At 42.8% G+C, this 20,489-nt stretch overlaps 1 protein-coding gene across 3 annotated transcripts in view; it reads right to left on the minus strand.

The window, feature by feature from the left end:
• The window catches only part of PLCB1 (phospholipase C beta 1), a 281,025-nt gene that overhangs the window by 211,994 nt on the left and 48,542 nt on the right, over positions 1-20,489 (minus strand). For all 3 annotated transcript variants that reach the window (XM_058020248.1, XM_058020251.1, XM_058020249.1), the window contains exon 3: positions 2,005-2,073. In XM_058020248.1, coding sequence (XP_057876231.1) covers positions 2,005-2,073 — 69 coding nt within the window. The remainder of the gene's footprint in view (positions 1-2,004; positions 2,074-20,489) is intronic.

Here is a 20,489-nt window from a genome sequence, read left to right on the forward strand (position 1 = left end):
GAAACCCAGGAAGGTGCAAAAACCATGCAAGAACCACCACAAAACATATGGCACTGGACTTAGGGAAAAATGCTATGAAAACTGAGTATCAACCAAAAGAGGAGAAACAGCAAAGCCCTTTGTGCTTCTCAGTCTTTTTCCAGAAATGAAGAATACTCATGGCAGTGCTGAATGCAGCATGAGAACAGACTGAGGTTTGGAAACACAGTCCCTTAAAATCATTTCTTGCTGGTGGCCTTGTGTGGCAGCACACCTCACACGTTCTGATAACTAACTGTGGGTGAAGCTAATGACACTGAAACTAAGCTTACCATAAAAATAAAAAGGAATTACTCTTTTGTATTCAACGAGGAAGTCAAGGCTTATTAAAAAAGACACTTATTTCTATCAAAAAGCAGCAGTAGATCAGAAATACACCAAATGAGGTTTAAAGATTCCTGCTAGGTTTGTAATGACAACTCATGGGTGAAATCTACTTTTAGAATTCTGAAGAGAGATTTAAAAATTTGCATCAACTGGCAGAAGTCCCCTAATATAAAAATTGGGCAGAAGGAGGGCTGGTGGGGTGATGTAGAGAAAGTCACCTCAGTCTCTTGGTTTGCAGTAAAAGCAGGGGGTGCTCCCAGCTGAAAGCAGAGCTGTGCAAAAGAGCCCCTGAAAAGCTTTGGGGAGCACCTCCATTCCCAGAGCTCTCTCTTCAGCCAAAATCCCAGGAGTTTTACTGAAACCTGGTGCTGTTTAGCTGCTACCCACACACTAATCCATGACAAAAGGCATCTCATTCACACAGGTGGAGCATTTCACCACCCTGAGAGCCGGGATTTTCTCCTACCCTTCGTTTAATGCCACTGCTGTCAGAGCTGAAACGTGCTCCAACAAAACCAGCCTTTATGTAACCCAATAAATAAAAGTCACCAAGGCAATAGCTGTGCATAAATTTTAGCTGAAAACATTTTGTTAGAAGAACGTGAATGTCCTCTGTAAAGCAGGTAGCATTTTAAAATAATGTTCTAGACATTGTTAATACTTTATTGCTATTCATCATAGAACCATTAATCATGGTGAACTCATTTGGTATTAATGTGGATGTCATAAAGTACTTCTGCTGCATTTCAATTATAACTCAGCCTTTAAAATGCTGCCAGCACTACATGGAGAGCTTTGAAAGCCAGATATGAATAGTCTGTTCAGAGATAACTACAGCTGCTTTCTGGCAGGGAAAAACAACCTTTTCCATTCCCAATGGCCCTCAGGGGGCTGTGCCTGGGCCCAGGGCTGCAAGGAAGAGAGGTCATCCAGACCCAGGAATATTCCTGCCCCAAGATGAGAGTGGGAGAAACATTCTTTTTGTCTGTTCCATCAGGGCTAAGCAGCAGCAAGGCCAAACTTTGCAGGCCCTGGGAGATTTCATTTTTCTCCCATCACTCCTGGGATTCCCTGAGGCACTCTCTTGCTTCCAGAGCCGAGTGCTTGGGCTTTTCCTCTCGTGTGCTGTGTCTGCCCCAACAAAAACACCAGAGAGAACTTGGATCTGCAGCCTGCTGTCTGCAGAGACTGGAAATGAGTGCACAGTCCATCAGGGCAAACCCAGAGGGAGCTGATATCCTGACCTCTCTGACAGCAGTTTAACAAACAAACCTAAATCCTCCTCCTTGGCCTCAGGAGGCACTGAACGAGCAAAATCACCAGCACAAAATACAACATGGACTCAAACAAACATCAGCTCCCTGCCACCAGGGAAGCCAAGAACTTGGGTAAGTGCACCTTGACAAACCAGGATTTTTGCTGCCAGCAGAGCTTCCAGGTGGATTTTACACACAGAATCCCAAGACAACAACAATCTCAACACTTCTCAACAGAAACAGTGTTAAACAAAGAAAAGGCAAAACAATTCTCTTTAGCTGCAGGAACGTTTTTTCTTCTTTTCAACTCTTGCATATAATTCCCATTCTTTTTTATCCAGGTCATCAATGTAACAAGAAAGCACACAGCAAGAATTCCTACCTTGGGAGCTCTGGCATGTTTTCCACATCTGGCATCTTTGACAAGGCTGATATCCAGCAGCTCAGTCTCCTAGAAGGAAAAATTGCAAAACAAGTGATTATTCCATTATTCAAGATGCCTTGTTGTGTTACCAGTGTCCCACATGTGTTTGTCCAAATGGAGATCAGCTCCTAGGAGAGCTCAGGTGCACCCAGGCAATTCCAACTAGGAATACAGGTTATACAGAATCCATAAGAGTCAAGCTGATTTCCTGAATTGCTAACCAGCAGCTGCTGTGCTTTCACTTTAATCCCTTTAATACAATTTTAGCATTTTGATGCTTGTCACAGAGTGACAAAAGGCAGTGTCACAAACAGAAAACCCTGCCTCTGCAATAGAAAACCTCCTTTATTATTGCCAGAACACTTTGAAAAGTGCTCATAAACCCCAAGAAGTGTTTTATCTGTAATGATAACAAGGTTCAGCAATTTCAGTGACTGCTGCTCAGTAAGACACAGGCACTTTTTGACAGGCATTTCATAGCTTGTGTGCTACTCCTGAGTTATGGGTTACACAACAAAGCTGGCACATCATGACAGCTTCTACTGGGCAAATTCTTGCCCTCCCCTACACACAAGTAGCATGAAGAATCCCTTTCCCTGATTTGGGCATTTGGGAGGAGGATGGATGCTGGAGCAGTGCGATTCCCAATCTGAAGTGCTCCAGCAGAAGAAGTGTGGCCACACTGCAGGGAACCTGTTTAGAGCAAACCTGCATTTTTGAGATGGTTATTTTTGCTCTCACTTGCCTGAAAGAGGACAAGAGCATCAAAACCTGCAGAGATTAGAAAGAAGCACTTGGCAGGGAGATAAGAGGTGGAAATAACCCAAACTCCACCAATACTCAGGGCACATGGACACAAGCACTCTTCTGACAGTGCAGGTGAAACTTGAAATAAAAACAATTCACAATTAAGTGCACTGGAGGGCTTTGAGTCCTTTTAACTGAGGTAATCCATATGGGCCATTAAGATCCTGGCAGGAATGAAAACCACAGAACACGAAAACTACGGAATATGGCAGAGCTACATATGAGTTTATCACACTCAGAGCAAGAACTCAGGTGGGAAACAGGAGTTTTATTTACAACACCCAATAATACCCACACACCAAAGTGGCCTCAAGCCCATGGGGAAATGTTCCACAGAAGCTCCAGGGACGTGCAGATCATAAAAAATCAGATTTCCCCAACTGAAAGGACTAAGGAGCACTAAAAAGAAAGGCTTCAGCAGCAAACACATGAGGGAAATTAAATATGCTGAAGAAAAATGGATCTTACAGATCACAGAGATGCTGAGCCACACAGTGTGAATTTCAAAAGGTTTTTTTTTATTTGTCTGGTATTCTGGTTTTTAAAAAAGAGAAGAACAACTAACAGAATTAGTAATTTAGCCACTTACAAAAGTGCAACTAGACCTCCCTAACACAAACAAAAATTTTAAGTGGAATGGCACACATTAAAAACAGACACGAAAAAAGGAAAAGGCAATGACCAGCACTTCCAAGGACCTGAACAGCTCTGCCCAGGTTTGCATCCTCACAAGTGGAGGAGGATGAGGAGGATGAGCAGGCACAGGGCTGGTTTGGAGTTTTGACCACTGCTTTCAAGCTGCTTGCATGCCACCAAGCCATGTGCAGAAAATGACACCTGAGGATGCAAGAACTGCCAAGGGCAGTCTAAGAGTAAGTGAAAAGGGGATTTTGTGGGGCTGCTTGGCTCAGCCCACTGCCAGGGCTGTGGGAAAGGCTGATGCACCTCATGGCCTTCCTGCCCTGTTACCTCTCTGGCAGAGAACACAGGGCTTGTCATCCTATCCCCAGAATCCTTTCCGTCCCTATCTGACAGCATCATTTAATAAATAGATGAGAGCAGGACCTGCATCCATGGAAGTGCCTCTGCAGGCAGCGTTCAGTGGGGCTTGGATAAATCGAAACTCATAATGGGCCATTTCTTAGTGCTTTGGTTCAAAGAAACCTCCTGGAATTCCCTCACCCCAGGCACTTGCTCTCATCTTTTAAACAGCTAATTAAGAGGGCAGAGATCAGCTTCCTTGCAAGTCAGAGGAAATACCATTTCCTATTTCCCTATTGCAAAACGCAGGGGGACTTTCGCAAAAGGAAAATACACTTGGGCAGTGGCCAAAGAAATGCCCTGTTTCCCGTGCAGCAGAACAGCCCGAGCCCTCCTCCACCTAAATAAACAGGAGTTTTGTTAATGACTTCCTCCAGGCAGGCTTGGAAATGCACTCTGTGTGACAGGGGGCATGGAAACCATAGCACGTTGTTATGGGGGGTTAAAGAAAAATGCAAATCCTCTAAACAGAGAAAAGTTGGGACTTGCAGAGAGCTCCAGTCATTGCTGCTGGGACTTAACCCTGCAATAGAGTAACATCTCTTAATGCAAGTGGTAGATGCCTCCAATCATTCATAATTTAAAACATCTGGGGCAGTTACTAACCTTCCCATGTTTGTTTCCAATCAGCAGCCCAGACAGAGTAGCATTCAGAGAGGGCTGCATTGTGCAATCTCTCTTTTATGGCTGAGCACACGCTCACAAAAGCAATGGATTGTGCAACCCTCAGTGTCTGCCTGAGCACTTGTAATTAGGCCCATCTGAATTTAATAGAACAACACCAATTTATACCAGCTGAGGATCTGGCTCACTTCTATTTCACACTGCCCAAAACGCTGCCTGCTGACTGAGTCACGGTGCCTTGGGAAGGTGCTGGTGGCACAGCCCCAGCCCCAGAGCAGGAATTCTGCTGGGCACCACTGCAGAGCTCTCCTGGAGCAGCAGCAGGGCCTTCAAAGGTTGGTCCATACATTGCTAGCAAAATAAACTTTGGAAAACTAAGCTGGTTTTCTAAACAAGCACCATTTATTGCTACTGCGTGGCAACATCTGGTCCAAGTTTTCGAAGGGGCAAAGCCAATTTGCTGAGACAAACTTCAAACAGAGAGTCAAACAACACTTTCTATTGGGAATAGCTAATCAAAATGAAATACTGCTTTAATATTGAAAGTCTCTGTTTTATCATTCTCTGAACATGAAAGCACTGAATAGCTCTAGAAGAAAAAAAAATGTATGCAGTTCTGTGCTGTATTTATTTTATTCAGCATTTTAAAAGTGATATTTTAAATAGGACCACATGACTGCTGTCCTAACAATATGTCAGAAAGAAAGCATTAAGAACAATACTTGAATCTGATGAGGAGGAATTGCAGAATCAAATGGTGGTGGAGTCACCATCATGCCCTGGGCAGCCACTGCAGTGTCACACCACCCTGTGTGAAGAATTTACAAGTGGCAAAGAAATGACAAGCTATGCTAAAGAACTACCTTAGGTAAACAGGTATGGAAATTCATCCATTTACGGCCACTTATGGAACACACCTCGCTCAGGTTTCAGGGGTTTGGACAGTGATCCATCAGCCACACTCTGATTAGCTCCAGGATGAAATCCTCCACAGCGAGATTGAACATCTAACACCAGTTCCAAAAGGGTGCTTGCAGAGCTGGGGCATGTCACACATCATTCCCCTGCTCAGAGCACACCTACTTTTCCTTATTATCAATGAGAATAAATTGAATGAAACACAGCAATTTGTCTCCTCATCCCAAAGGAAAACTGTGGAGGACTGATGAAAGTGATTTAACAGAAACCTGCACGGACAGCTGCAAGCAGGAACAGCAAGGCTGTCACTGACTGTAATTGGAGCTGTGCTTCCCCAAAAGTGCCGTTCTATAATTCATAAGCTGCATCCCACCAGAGAGACACAGTCCCTGAAGAAGCTGTCTCCATGCTTCCTCCTGGCAGCACACAACTCAATTATTGGCATCAGAATGATGGGCTGTGTCAATAGGGCAGCAGCAGAGCAGCACGTACACCTCCCATCAGCAGGAGAACTCAACAACGCCCAAGTCTTGGGCTGCACAGTTGTCCTGCACTAATTCAATGGCAGGACCACTGGGCTTGGTATCACAGAGGATGGAAAATTTTCAAAAAAATCACTTGAACAGAATGAGAGCAGAATGATTTCTTACTACCCAAAATGTATCATCTGTAAATTTGAACTTGTGCTAATCTTTACTGTGTGGGTCACCAATTCCTAATTCCGAAAGACTTGGGGGACCTCAGCAAGGCAAGAACCAGCATTTATTATTTGACTCAACTGCTCTGGGAATGAGCTCTAAATACCTTTAAAAAAATACATATATATAAATAAATACCTTAAATATATATACATGCATATATATACATATATATATACATATATATATATACATATATATATACATATATATATATATATACATATATATATATATATATATAAATATCTTAAAAAATATATATATAAATATCTGAAAGGTTTTCTGGCACTTTAGGAAAAACCTCCAAGCAGAGTTGGATGACATCCCTCCTGCAAGGCCCCCATAGGAAGCATTCCTCTGGAAAAACAAGCCCCAAACTGAAAAGTTCTTGCTATCTTAATAACACAGAGTGTCTCATTGTATCCCTGGAGTTGTAAGAACAGCAATATCTTCTAGTAGAGGGAAAATGATCTGTGGTTTATATAAAGCATAAAACATTGAGCTATTAGGACAAAAATGAGAGGGAATTTTCATGCTAAGTGCCCTTTTAATAATGAAAGCGAAACAATTCTTCTGCAGCTATGCATGGAGCTCTTTGCTGCTTCATCAAAGGGAAATTTCATTTACTTGGATTTACAGATGCTGTGGCTGAGCAGCCTGGAAATGGGCACAGAGATTTAACAGTACAAATCTGAGGAGTGCAAAGAAACTGGAAGCAGAAGAACACAGAAAAGATTTGCTGCCTGCCTTCATCCCAGCAAGCTGACCATCACCAACAGGCAAAGGACACAGGGAAGAGCTAGCATGCTCTGATCAGCCATCATCCATGTGTTAGAACAGTGGAAAAAGAGGAAATTGCCAAACCAGGTAAGACTTCAGCCATTCATCAGTCTCAGCCAACTGATGCTACAGTTCAGTCCAAAGTCACCAGTATTGATAAGCTCAGCTTGGTATATAAAAACACTTGCCCTTCAGTCAGTGTGTCAGTAAATACTCCAAAAACCAAGCCCCAATCCTTACTCTTACACCCTAAACACACAAGACAATCAGTGAATGAAAGGAGCAATGGGTTTGTGAAGGGATCCCCCAGCAGGACAGAGGAATCCCACATCCTTCATGAACATGGCATCTCCTTATCCCACTGCTCTCCCTTCCCAGGAAAGGCTCCACTATGAGAACACTCAACCCCAGAAGTTTCTCATCCCAACAACTTGGGTTTGTTGCAGCACACAGTGGGAATGGTATGGACAGGAACACCTTGAATGTAGCTGGTTGGATCTGGTTTGGATCTGCTAAAATTGCTCTCACACCGCTGCCCGTCCCACTCACACACGCAGGGAACAACAGGAGCAAAAGGAGAATTCATGGAGTGCAGCCATATGCAAAAATGAAAAGAGCTGGGGGAGGACCTGCTCCAGAAGAAAGCACAAAAGCACCTTGTAGGCAGCCCCCATAATGGTACTTGACTGATTTTTATTCACACAGCTGAGAATAACCTGGCAATTTGTAGCTTTAGAGTCACAGGCAAGAGTACAGTGAATTGAAGTTTAAGCAGTATGTTAAAAAACCCAAAAAAAGCAATGTTTCTATTAAGAAACTTTTCCTTTCAAATCACAACTCAAAACATGTTTGATTATGATGATTAAACGCCTGCCCAAGAAGGGATCTATCATATTTTGGGGGTGATGTTCTCATGCCATTATTTCCCACTGACAGGGGATCACAGACTACACAGAGATTACGGGTTTTTCCTTTGAAGCAGATAAAATGTATTATTTTCAACAGAGAGCCCCAAACAGTGAACAGCAGAAGCGGAGACTTTCACCCCACATGGAAAACCACTGCACAACTCTTGCTGTACCACACCTGACAGTGTGAAAACCTGTCCATCAACACAAGGTTTTTCCAGGACTGAACGAGATTGAAGGCTTTTGAACTTTAGAAAAGCCCTTTTTTAATGCATGCAGCATAAGTTGGAGGCACTTAGATATTAACAAATTAATGGCTCTGGATGTTTAATGTTAGATGCACTTCAGCAGGTGAGGCTCTTTTTGGCAGAACTGCACTGCTCTGGAGTTGTTCTCCTTTTCCTTCTGACTAGTTGGGTTTGAGGAGGGGTTTGGAGACTGCACATTCATGCCAACAGCACAAAGCATTTGGCTTGTCTGCATTTAAACAAGAAATGCTTTTTACAGATCTAAATGTAACAGGATGGGGAGATGAGGAGCTTGGAGCTGCTCTGCTCCCCACATAGCACAGGGAGTTTTTATGTTAGGGACAAACACAGCAATCCATGCCCTATTTACAGGCATGGATAAAGAGAATCCACTAAAAACTGCATGGAAGCAGAACGTACATCCCTGCCAGCTCCAGCCCTGGCATGTGTTACTGAACTGGAAATCACAGGCCAGGCACAATTCCAGCTGCAGACTCCAGCTACAACACACTGCTGGAGCACCAACAACAGCTGAAACCCTGCACAACCTGGACACTGGGAAGAACCCAAAGCACCTACAATTTCAGAAAAGGGAGCAGAAACAACCCCAGCAGCTGTGTGCACGTTAGTCTGACAGGCAAAGCTTTGGAGGAGATGATCAAAGGAGTATTAATCCCATAAAGGTAAAACAACAAAATAATAAGATTCAGCATGAGCTTGCTGGCCAGATCATACCTCAGCTTCTAATTTTCCTTTTTTCTTCGCACAGGAAGCTTTTCTCTGCCTGAATTCTTATTACTGACATGAGCTGGAACTGGCAGGTCATCATCCCAAACTCTGGTCACCAGTACCCTGAGGTGCATTGAACCTGAGAAGGTTCCAGAAGTGATCACAGAACCCAGTGCAGGCTCTTGTTAGCAGAGACTCAGAGCTTGGCTTCCACCAAACAGCTAAGAGGGGGATGATTATTGTCTATGAATGCTTGCATTGTGTAATCAGCTGAGAGGAAGAGGAGCTATTCAATCCACAAAGAAATAAGAACTGAGTTATACGGATTCTAATAAGTGAGGGCAAAATTAGGACTATTTTTTCTTCAGAATTTGAAAGCAAAAATCACTTATAAAAAGGGGTTTGAACTGTGTTTCTGAATACTAATACATGCACTACACAATATCCATAAACATAGAGCACGGAAAATGTTTTTTCTAAAGGAACTCTATTTATTTACAGCTAAATCTTTGCATCCTCACCACTCCAACCACCAGGAGGCTTTATCTGCAAAGTTACCACTGGATAGTTCAGAGAGTAATTCATTAAATGCTAATTTGCAAGTGACCTATCTGGCAAGTGTTGGTACTCCAGCAATTTCAGAGGGGATTTCTACTTGCAGGCTCCTTAGATGGAGCTCAGAAAAGGCAGCAGAAGAGGGAAAAGCTTTTCCCAGGCAGATCCTGGGCTGTTGGCTGCTCTCAGGGAGGATGAAGCACCAAGAGCATCAGCTGAAGGTGTCCATGCACACCAGAGAGGTGAGAAACCTGCAGGTGAGGGCACAGCAGCTCTCTGAGGAAGCATTGCTTTGTTCTGAGGGAAATCCTGTTTTGCTTCTTCTACAAGCACAGTCCCTAGTGCAGGGGCTGGGCAGCAATTTCCCATGTTCTCCTCCCTGTGCTGAGGCACAAACTCTCACTCCATCCTCCCACAGCCCCTTTTCACTTCACCTGCTGCTGCCACACTTTAATTTCCCTTATTACCTCCATTTGCTGCTTACCTTGTAAATACAAGTGAGTTTAAAACAGTTACTTGTTCGGTGTTTATTAGGGAATTAATTAGAGGGGAGTAAGAATTTCTTGCTAATTTATTCTTTACAAGCTGTAATCATTATTATTTTTGCACGCTCTCAGGGTTTATGGATAAGTGCATCTTAAAAATCAAAGCAAAAAAGGAACAAAAAAAAAGAATCCCCGGACCAGAATCAGTGGGTGAATCTCTACAGATTTAATTTACATTCATCTGCTGTTAATCTGAATGCATAATATTCTTCACCATTATTTTATAAATCTCTAGCTAGAGCTGGGAAATTATTTTTATTGAAGTATTTGCATGCACATGCCTCAGACAGTTTTTGTCTTGGCAGCTGTGCCTGAAATTGGGATTTACACGGAGTGAGGAAATACAGGTCACTCTGCAAACACAGCAGAGATGAAGTCAATGGCAACTTGTTGGAGGACCTTGAATTCTTGCCAAGCCACGTTTCCCAAAATATTTTGCCCTACACCACACGGAAGCCTCAATTAGCAGCTCCTCTCTCCTCTCCAGCAGGAGCCAGCTGCTCTGAGCATCAAAGGCACGGACACAGAGCAGAACCAAGCTGGAATTCAGCAAAAAATCTGCACAGGTGGGTGAGTAGCCCTTCTTATCCTTCATCAAACTGAAGAACACGCTTTTCTTAACAGGGATCACTTCGGCCTACACCTGAAGTGTGCCAATGGCTGCATTACACTCAGCACATTCTCAATTTTGCATTTTATTCCTTGCCTGAATCCAGCACTTTGGGGCTGTTACAGGCCAGGGAATTTTTGCTAACTGTGTCTTGCTGGCAGCACAGATACAAGAAAACATGAAAAGATATTTTCCTCTCCCCAACAGGGCACTCTTTGGCTCTTTCCTGTTTATATTTTCTCCTGCTATGTGGAACTAAAAGCAAGGCAGCAAAGCCAAGGTTAGCCCTGCTGCCTAATGATGTTTCTTTATTTAGCAGCTCGTTTGACTGCAGTTGCTGCTTTCTCCCCCAGAAATGTTCTCAGTTCTGTTCTCTGGAGCATAATTATTCCAAGTACCTTTCCCCCAGCAGCAGCACACCAACACTTCTTGACTTTGCAAGAGTTCAAGTTCTTGAAGGTGACTGAAACACAACTTAAAGAAAGTATTGAAGGACTCAATCCTGGCAGGGAAACGCAAAAGAGGGAGAGGACCCAAATACTCTGCAAGTCCCCCCAAGCCTCTATGAATCACCATTTTTAAAATCCTCAAGGGCATTTTTCATGGCACACCCAACCTGCAAGCCTGAAAAACACCCCAACACACTGCTTTGAATCCATTTGTATCTCACATTGCCAGAAAAATCATCTCACTTCTCCAGTGCCCTCCCTGACACGACCTGGATGTCAGCTCTGTGTTTCTTTTCCAGACTTGAACCTCTCAGCATGAAATAATTCTGCTGGATGACTGCCTGGGCTGGGGTGGGTTGGTTGTTATTATTCTTAATGTGGCAGCCAAGGTGATTTCACCAATTTCCTCAAATGAAGCTGCAATTTCTGAAATAAGGCACATCCCAGCGAAAGAGATGAATGGGAGTCAGAAATGCTTTGGGAAATGGTTCATGCATGCTCCAAAGTGCCTCTTGCACGTGGGAACATCTAATGCCTTCCTGCTTGGAAAAATACCTGTGGATTTCAACAGTCAGCAAGGTTGTGCTACAGCATCTGCGAAAACACAGCCAAGTTTGGACAAGAGACTGAAACATCTCCTTTCACACACAATGAACTTAAAAACCCAGAATATATGTACATGCTGTTATTCTCAAAATGCATAAGGGAAATTAAGTGTTTAATCTAGCATTTCACAATTTCTAAGTGGTTAAGCTTGCAGCTTAAGTGATGTCTTGTTTCTTTCTAAATAAAATTTCACGTGTAATGAAATTATCATTAGGAGTCAAGGGTATGATTTAGCATATCTTTCAAAGCAGGCTAGGGCTGCATCCAGAACAACATCAAAAGTGCTATTATTGAGTAAAAAGCAGGATAGTTGGGGGAAAAAAAAGACTCACGTGCTTAGAAAAGGAATGATTTTTCTGTAATGACGTAGATTGAGAAACAGCTATTTTTGTTAACATCTTCAAAGAGACTATTTGAGTTATGGCAAGTAAACAGAGGAAAACTAGAAAAACAGCTTTTTTTTTCCTCTCAGAAAGATGATGGTTTGACAAGCAACAATGAGACAGAAGGGTCAAGAGTGACCACAACAAACGTGTTCTACCTGCTAATGGGCAAACACAAAACTGGCAATTCTCTCAAAAGCAAGCAAATAAACACAGGGACTTCCGACACTCTTTCCTCCACACCTTTACAGATATTCCTGTTACAAAACTTGCCTCTTTTGTAACAAGTAAAATCTCCCCTCAGACACATGATGCAACATTTTATATTTCTTTTTTAGTCTGGATTATCTCCAGGATCTTCCAAACCCCATCCAAAACACTAATCTGTGTATCAACAGTTTTGGAAATGTGGGTATATGACAGCGTAATGGCATTCTCACTTCCTTTCCCACAGCAAATACAATTTTCCATTCAGAAAAAAATTGCAGAAACACCTTTCATTTCTCTGAAAATCTGGCTTTACTGACAGTCCAGATGCTAAATCTACCTTTTTCTGTACAGAAAAGTCTCTCAAATACTACCAGTGTGTATCTGTTCTTTGAAATAAGTTTTTATTGAGGCTGGTAGAGGCTTAGTCTCTCTCAGTAGCCTCAACCTTTCAAAAGGATTGTTTACCACTTCAATTAAAGGAACAGAATAACATGACCAGTTAAAAAGATGAAGGAGATGGAGTTTAATATAAAACTTGAAATTACCCTTATGGATAAACAAACCTTAGCCAATTATTGCAGCAGCAAAACAAATTAAGATACAGTCTAAAACCAGATTAAACACGAGATTAATTTCCTCAACAAGGACGTGCCCAAGATGGGAGAGCTCAGCAGCCACAGCCCTGAAGGAGGAACACAGATCATCCAGGCACTGGGAAAGCACCAGCAGGAATGGCATTTTAACACTTCTTTCACTATTTTGTGTAACTTTTGTTACAAGTTGAACAGACTCATTTGTGCTTCAGGAAGATCCTATCAATATTTGAGCAGCACATCCGACCTCCACCAAATAAATCAACCCATCTCGACTTTTATTGCCCCGGATATGGAATCCACATTTGATCATCTCATAAATAATTGCTCACCTCTGATGCTCAGCAGAGTTTGAATGGGCCATTATCAGGCAGAAGCCTAAATAACCTACTATTACTACTCCATTGATGGCACACAGTCTCTCCCCCTCCAAAATTCATAATTAAAGAAGCAGGCTGGGCACATCGACTCTGTTCACCTCAGAAATATTGGAGACATTTGTTTCTTCTGCACCTGCCACACAGGGACAGAAATCTGCACACTGCCTTTTCCCCAGCAATAAATCCCAAGGAAACATCAGCAATGCAGGGAATGGATGTCAACGTCCACTAGTGTCTGATGGATTTGGTTTCTGAAGGGATTTCATGCTCCGTCAGAATCCAAGGCAAACTAAACACCAGACACTAGGAAGAAACAGGAAAAACCATTTCCAAAATGGATTTATAAAGTAAACTGTGGAAATAGGCAGAGTTAACGTTTACTTTGGCTGCAGAAGCCCTCCTGAAGTTTCCCTGGAATACAGAGCTGCTCCTCAGGGCTGTGTCAGTGTCTGTGCCTCTGGCAATAAAACGTGCCCTGTGCAGAATCATCGCTTCTCCCTTTAGATGTGCATGGAGCAAGTCCCTGTTCCTCTTCTCTTTCAACCCCAACACGGGTTTTCAGAAAATCAGAAAATTAGTTTCCAGAATGCTTTAGGTTATTTAAAAAGAAAAAAAAAAAAAACCAAAAAAAAACACCAACCCCCCCCCCCCCAAAAAAAAAAAAACCCAAAAAAACCAAAAACCACAAAAACAAACAGCAAACCAAACCTTCTTTCTGACACCTGACAGGAAAATGGATCTATTTCTATGGCAATCACTGCCACTCACCACGGACCTTCCTGCATCTGCATGTGCAGCTCCCTGAGCATAAAGAGATAGGGGTGAAAAAAAATCTGATTTGAATTTCTGATGTCATCTCTATGGTGTTGATGTTAGACATGTTAACAGTGGTATGCAGGTTAACATATGTCTCTCACATTGTGGAGTCAATATCCCACCCAAAGTAAATTTCAAAGTTCAGCATGCCCTGAATTAAATCCTGTAATGACTCCTAAAGATGGCCATACAATCTCTAATGTCAATACCATACCCTGGTCCATGGTTATAATTTGTTCAGTCAATAATTCACCACAGTCTATTAAACTTAGTACTGGCTTCCTCAAAAGCGCTAAAATAAATGTTTAAAAGACTCCCAATGGCATATTTATAGTTATCTATAATTGGCTCTGCAGCATCACAGGAGCACATCACGGAAATTATATATATAAATCAGAGCACGATCCTAATTTCACACTTATTCTCCAAGGGTTGGCATAAACAATTGCAAAGCCTCCTGTAGCTCATGACAGCCTGAATCCACAGCCCAGGCTGCACAGCCAGCAAGGCTCCTCTGAGTTTTGTTCTGCTTTGGCTGCATCAGGACTCTGAACAGAAGCCGAAGGCCAATTCCCAGCTCACTCTTTGTTGTTAAAAAAAACCAAACCAAACAAAAGAAGAAACCAATACAAGCAGGCAGTGCAGAAGAGCCTAATCTTTTCAATATCTTGTTATCTATCTTTGTGATAGATATGAACTCCATAAGAAGTCAAAAAACAAGGAGGAAAAAAAAGGCTGGCTGGGAAATGTTGATGCACAGCAGCTCATGTTATAACACACACTGCTGGATTCCTTTTTCCATCCATATGCCAGGAACAATTGACCTAAAGCAAGGCTTTTTTATTGCAACTTTTGGCAGATCCAGTCAATATCCATTATTTACAATTATGCTTTTGTGTGTGTGTTTCCACAGTAGTATCTCTGCCTAATTGTCAAGCCCAGATAGGACTTTGCCATATAATTATTCAAAATGCATTTAGTAAGTGATGCAGATGGAAGATGCAGGAGGAAAATGATACCAGTATGAAATTACATTCCTAACAGCACTCTGCAGTGCATCTCTCTAAACACAAAGTATATGGCAAGCTAGCACTAAAAACCCTCTACCAAAACCCTTCTTTGTTCATGTTTCCTTCAGTAATTCAACACCCTTTGTTTTCCTGATCTGTGGTGAGCAGCAGCTGCCCGGACCTACCTGCACTGCAAAATCCCACTGGTACCACCCCACAACACAGATCCTGCTCAGGGCTAACACCTATAACATAACTGGAGTCCTCTAGACCCGTGCTGTAAACAGAAATCATCCCCACCAGGGTGACAGGGCTGGGGGACAGCCCCTGGTGTAAGCACAGACCTGCTGCCCACAGAAGTTACAGTTCAAAAGTTAAGCTCAGCTTTAGTTCAGCTGAGCAGACTATGGAGTTTCTTTTTCAGCTGACAAATTTTTTGATGTGGTATTTCAAGAGGGAGATAAACCCACAGTAAACTGATTAAATTTGTCACGATACAAAATCATCTAATGGCCAGAGGTCCTGAACTTGCCCCTGAATAGCTGAATGCAGATCAGGCAGGTACCAGTTTAATATCCAGCTACACCCAAGCTTCTCTCTTCTGCTCCTGGGACAGCCAAGATATTTCCTATGGAAAGGGGAAGGGAGAGGCAGGGGGCAGCCACAGGAGTGTCAATATCAAGTACATGCCACAAAATACACTCTGTCTGTACTTGCTTTCAGGGCTCTTTGCAAGTAACCACATCCTGATGCCCCTCCCTTGCTTTCAGGCTCCTTTATGTGAGCATCTTCCAGTGAGTGATAAAGGAAGCTGCAGGCTGGAATGTGCAAATGCAGGGAGTGTGGGAGTTGCTCAGTTTCCCCAGGAATAAGTGCAATAAGCACTAGCAGTGCTAATGGAGGATCAGCTAATGGAGGATTCCCCTGAGACACCAGCCTGTCTGAATTGCCTCCCCTGTCAGCACTCCTGGAGGACAGGGGAGCTTGGGCAAAGCTGCACTCCCAACATCTTTCCAAGCCAGCCAAATTAGCCTAAATGAACAATGGCAGGCCAAAAAAAGCTGCAGCAATGTAATTTGGCTTTGTGATAAATACAGCACAACAGCACACACTCTGTTCTGAAGTGCAACTCCAACAAAAAGCAAAAGATAACTTCTGAACCGTCTCAACACCTGTCTTTGCAAGTGTTCCTTGTGAAAGGTGAGGGATCAGGCATTGCCCAATGCCTGATTTGCAATCCTTGAGCAAAAATGGTCAAGCAGACTGACACACCAGTACAAACAACCTGAGCAGAATCAAGTGGCAGCAGAGCTCAGTGCCTTGTGCACTGCTCATGAAGGGAGTCTAGGAAGGAAACCTGGAAGACAAAACCACAAGAATGGATCAGTGCAGTGATCCCTGTGCCACTTCTGCTTCTCCCAAGGCAAACAAGTGATGGAAGGAGCTGTTCTGCTCCTCTGCTCATGAGTGTCTCCCCAGTGCCCCGTCTGAGCAGCTCCTGCTCAGCTGAGAGCACCCACCAGTCATCACAATTTGATGAGCTCAGTCCCACTCCAATGGGAGAAGTATCAATTTCACACAATTCAGGGTGACAAGCATTTGAGAAGGCTCTTGTCAGCATGCTGAGCCAACAGATCCCATCATTTCCTTTCATTTCATGTTTTGTTGTTTGCAGATAAGTAGTACTTGTTGAACAAGACACCAAGAAAAGGTAAAATACTTCTAAGCTTGTTGCAGAAGGGCTGAATAGTGAGAAAATGCTAAGGGTCAAAAAGACTAAATTGCTTATCCAGGCTCCAGTACCCTGCCAGCTCTGCCTCCTAACATCATCCCTGAGACGCTGCCATACTGCCACAGGCACAAGTGCTCATATTGGATTCTCTCTCCTCCATCCTTTCCTCTTATTCCTCCAAACACTCCTCTGTCTTGGCATGCCCGCCTCAGGCTTGACATCTACTATCCCATCTCCTACCCACCATTTGTCTATTTTGAGGTTTTTGTGCATGTACAGAAGTGACCTGGGAAGGCTGTGCTTCATTCACACATTGCACAGGACTCAATGCTTGGCCATCCAAGGAGGTGCAGGTGGAGACAGAGCTGCAGCTCTGACTGACCAGCACGTGGAGAGGAGACACAGGTAAAGCATTTTGGAAGGCCAAACCTGCCTTCTCCCACAGGTTCTACTTTGGGAGGCGTTTGGAGCAAGAAGAAAACACAGCTGATTTCAGAACATTCACTTGGAAAACAGATAGCAAAGTCTGCTTTTGCCTTGCCCTTAGAAATGAAGATATTGAGACATTCCCTTGTAATGCTGCCTGAACACTTTCTGTAAGAAGAAAGTTAACCCTCTCTTCTCCTTTCTGCCTCTCTAAAGAAGCTCATTTCCTTCCAGTTGCTATCTTGCAGAAATAATATGCCTTGACTCACAGAATTTGTGTTTAGTAACCCACAGCAAGCAACAGAACGTGTCTGTACTTGGGATCTAAGAAAAAAGGAAACTGTGTTTGTCCTCCCACAACCAGGCAAGCCAAAATTATTTGGGGGATAATTTTAAATCACACATGTGTTTAAAAATATATATGGAAACATACTTTTGGTTTGTTTAAACCAAGGGTGTATGTCAAGGACCATCAGCTTCAACTCCTCCTAGACTTTGATGGCTTGTTTAGCCACAAGGGAGAAGAGGAAGTTATTTCTTTTTGTGGTAAAAAAGAAAAATAAACAACCCCCTCTATTCCTCCAAACCCACTCCTCCTCACTCACACACACCAGAAGACCCAAAGGCAAACAAACAACAGCCCCAGAGGAAATAAACTTTAAAAAAACCAAACAAGCATAAAATTCCTTAAAGTGTGCCACCTTTCAAGAGAACATTTGGCAACCACTTCAAAATAACAAACAGGGACATGCAGCCCATGTATCTCCTGCCTGTGCAGAAATAAATTGGGAGTTGCTGTGATACTTCAGAGATCCATCAACAACAACCAAAAACCAACCAGTGAGGCTTCTCATGTGTGCGTGTCTGCAGACATAGTGTTGACAGATTCTGCCATCTTCAAAAGATATTATATTGTTGAATTGTTTGAATTGAACTCATTTAAAGTTGGCAAGTCACACCTACATTTCCCAGAATATAATTTTGATTACCTGGAAAAAATAATTCTGGTTTGGGTATTTCTCCACCTCACCAAAAAAAGCACATTCAGGGCATGTGCATACACACGACACATCATGTAAAAAATGACACCTTGTATTTTATAGTTGTGGCCAGTGATCCAAAATGACAAGAAAAATTTTAAACAAGCTTATGGTGTTATAAGATTCTTTAAATCATGAATTTAGGCTTTTTTAACATGTTCTTGATCCAGTTTTTATTTTAAAACTTTATTTTAAATTTTATAATTTTCACCTACAGGAGCAAGAAATTCCTCTCTCAAAACAAGCAAAAAAATCTGTTATGTCATGATGGGACTGCAGAAATTGGGACTTTTAACAAAACACCAAACAGGATGAGGTTAAAGTTTCAGAGATCTATGAGCATCTGAAGGAATCGGTGAAACCAAAGGTAAAAAATAACAGCAGGAATTACACCACTGATTTCAACAGCATCAGGTTCTTATCCTGCCTGCCCAAACTTAATTTCTTTTGTGTCAGTCGATTATGCCTTGGCATTTTGCCCTCCTGTAGCGAGCCACAATTTGTAAATTAGTTTTCAAGGTTAAAAAAAAGGTGCAAGGAAATGAGGTTTCCTACTGCCAACCCAACATCACTATTAAGCATTGCAGCAGCTTTCCCAAAAGTGCACGCATTGGTCACTCTCCTGATACGAAAACTTTAAAAATAAATTCTGACAGGTGATTCATTTGCCTTTTAGCAGAACCCCAGCACAGGCAGATGTGCTGACCCCCCCAAATCCATGGCTCCAGCAGCACCTCAACATTTGTATTTTCACAGGGTGTTTCAGAGCAGGCACCCCAAAGATCCAGAAAAAAGCCTGAGCACAAAGCAGGTACAATAAAGACAAATTCAGGCAAAATCCAGGCAGTGACACTCTTCTAAACACAAGGTTCTGTCTGTTCTACAGGATAATCATCATCATCATCACCACTGTCGTAGTCTCAGATGAAATGTGGAGTCATATCTTGCTGTCTGCTGTGCAAACAGAGCTAATGAGAGTCATGTGGGTAATGCTTTTCATTAGATGGAGGATATGAGCCTGATTCAACGCCACTGAAATCAATGGCAGCCCTTCCATTCATCTCAATGAGCGTGGATCAGCTTCTGGAAGGTCAGGATGCCAAAACCCCTCTGCTCACACAAGGATCTGCTGCCTTCAGGACTCCCAGCACACATTCAGCACACCAAAAACCACTCACATCGGGTCAGAGGAAAAGAACACACAACCAGTATTTTCATATCAAAATGCCTTATGTCAGTGGGAAACAGCTGTGTATTTCCCTCACTCTACTCTTTTCAGGGTTAGCTTCAAACTAAATCAATCACATAAAATTAAAAAAAACCTCAGCAGGTGCTGACAGAACTCATGTGAGTGTATGGGTTATGTGCAGAGAACTCCAGGGCAGTGCAGCCTTCCAGTGTCACTGCAAGCACTGACCACTTCACCAATGCACAGAAACTAAAATACGGCATTTCAAAAGAAAAGCTGAAGAAAATGCCTCTTTTTCCAAGCAGAAACACACAATTGGTTTCAGGCACTCACTTACAAGAAGGAAAAGCAACTTTTTCTCCACACAAGTTCTGCAAACCATGCATTTTAACAGGTACATAAAGTGGGATTGTGGCTACAACAACAGATTTCTGTGTTCTTTTGTTACCCTCACTTAAGGGCAGCAAGTGGCAGCATCCCCTCAGATAAATCTTTACCACTTTGCTTTAGAGCTTTTCTTGGTTTTATACTAAATAACGGCCAGGTGATGGGAGGAAGGGAGGGCTGCATCACACCAGGAGCATGTCAGGAAAAGCTGCAAGGATGGACAGGGCTGTTATTATGTGCATCAGTGCTGTCTTTGGTCCAACACTTCAGGACAGACCCTCCGCAGAAGGACACACATTTAACTGCTGCCAATTGGATATGGACTGGGAATGAAAATATTTTTACTTAAATGTTGACTTTATAGCTACTTCAACAGCAGCCCTACCACTCCCAGCAAATAAATCTCACCACCAGCTTGAAGCAATGCCCTCCCTCTCCAGTTTACCTCATTGCTAGCAAAGCCACTTATATTATTTTTACTCCTGGTTTTCCTTGTAAACTGTGTGCATAATGCCAGTCCCATGGAATCTCTAGACTCCAAAAGGACAAAAACACTACCGAGGATTACTTGTGGAAGCTCATTCAGGGAGATGCTCTGTTCCTTGCCCATCTCTGAGCACTTGGGGGATGCAATTCATCTTGGTCTAGCGCTTTGTCAACTTTCCACAGCTCTAATTACCTCATTATGTGCTTCACTACACCAGTCAGGCCTTTTTCCTTTCTACATCGCCTCTTATGGTCCTGTTGCTTATCCTA

This window comes from Melospiza georgiana, chromosome 3 (genome assembly GCF_028018845.1).
Source record: "Melospiza georgiana isolate bMelGeo1 chromosome 3, bMelGeo1.pri, whole genome shotgun sequence".
In the NCBI taxonomy this organism is placed as follows: Eukaryota; Metazoa; Chordata; class Aves; order Passeriformes; family Passerellidae; genus Melospiza; species Melospiza georgiana.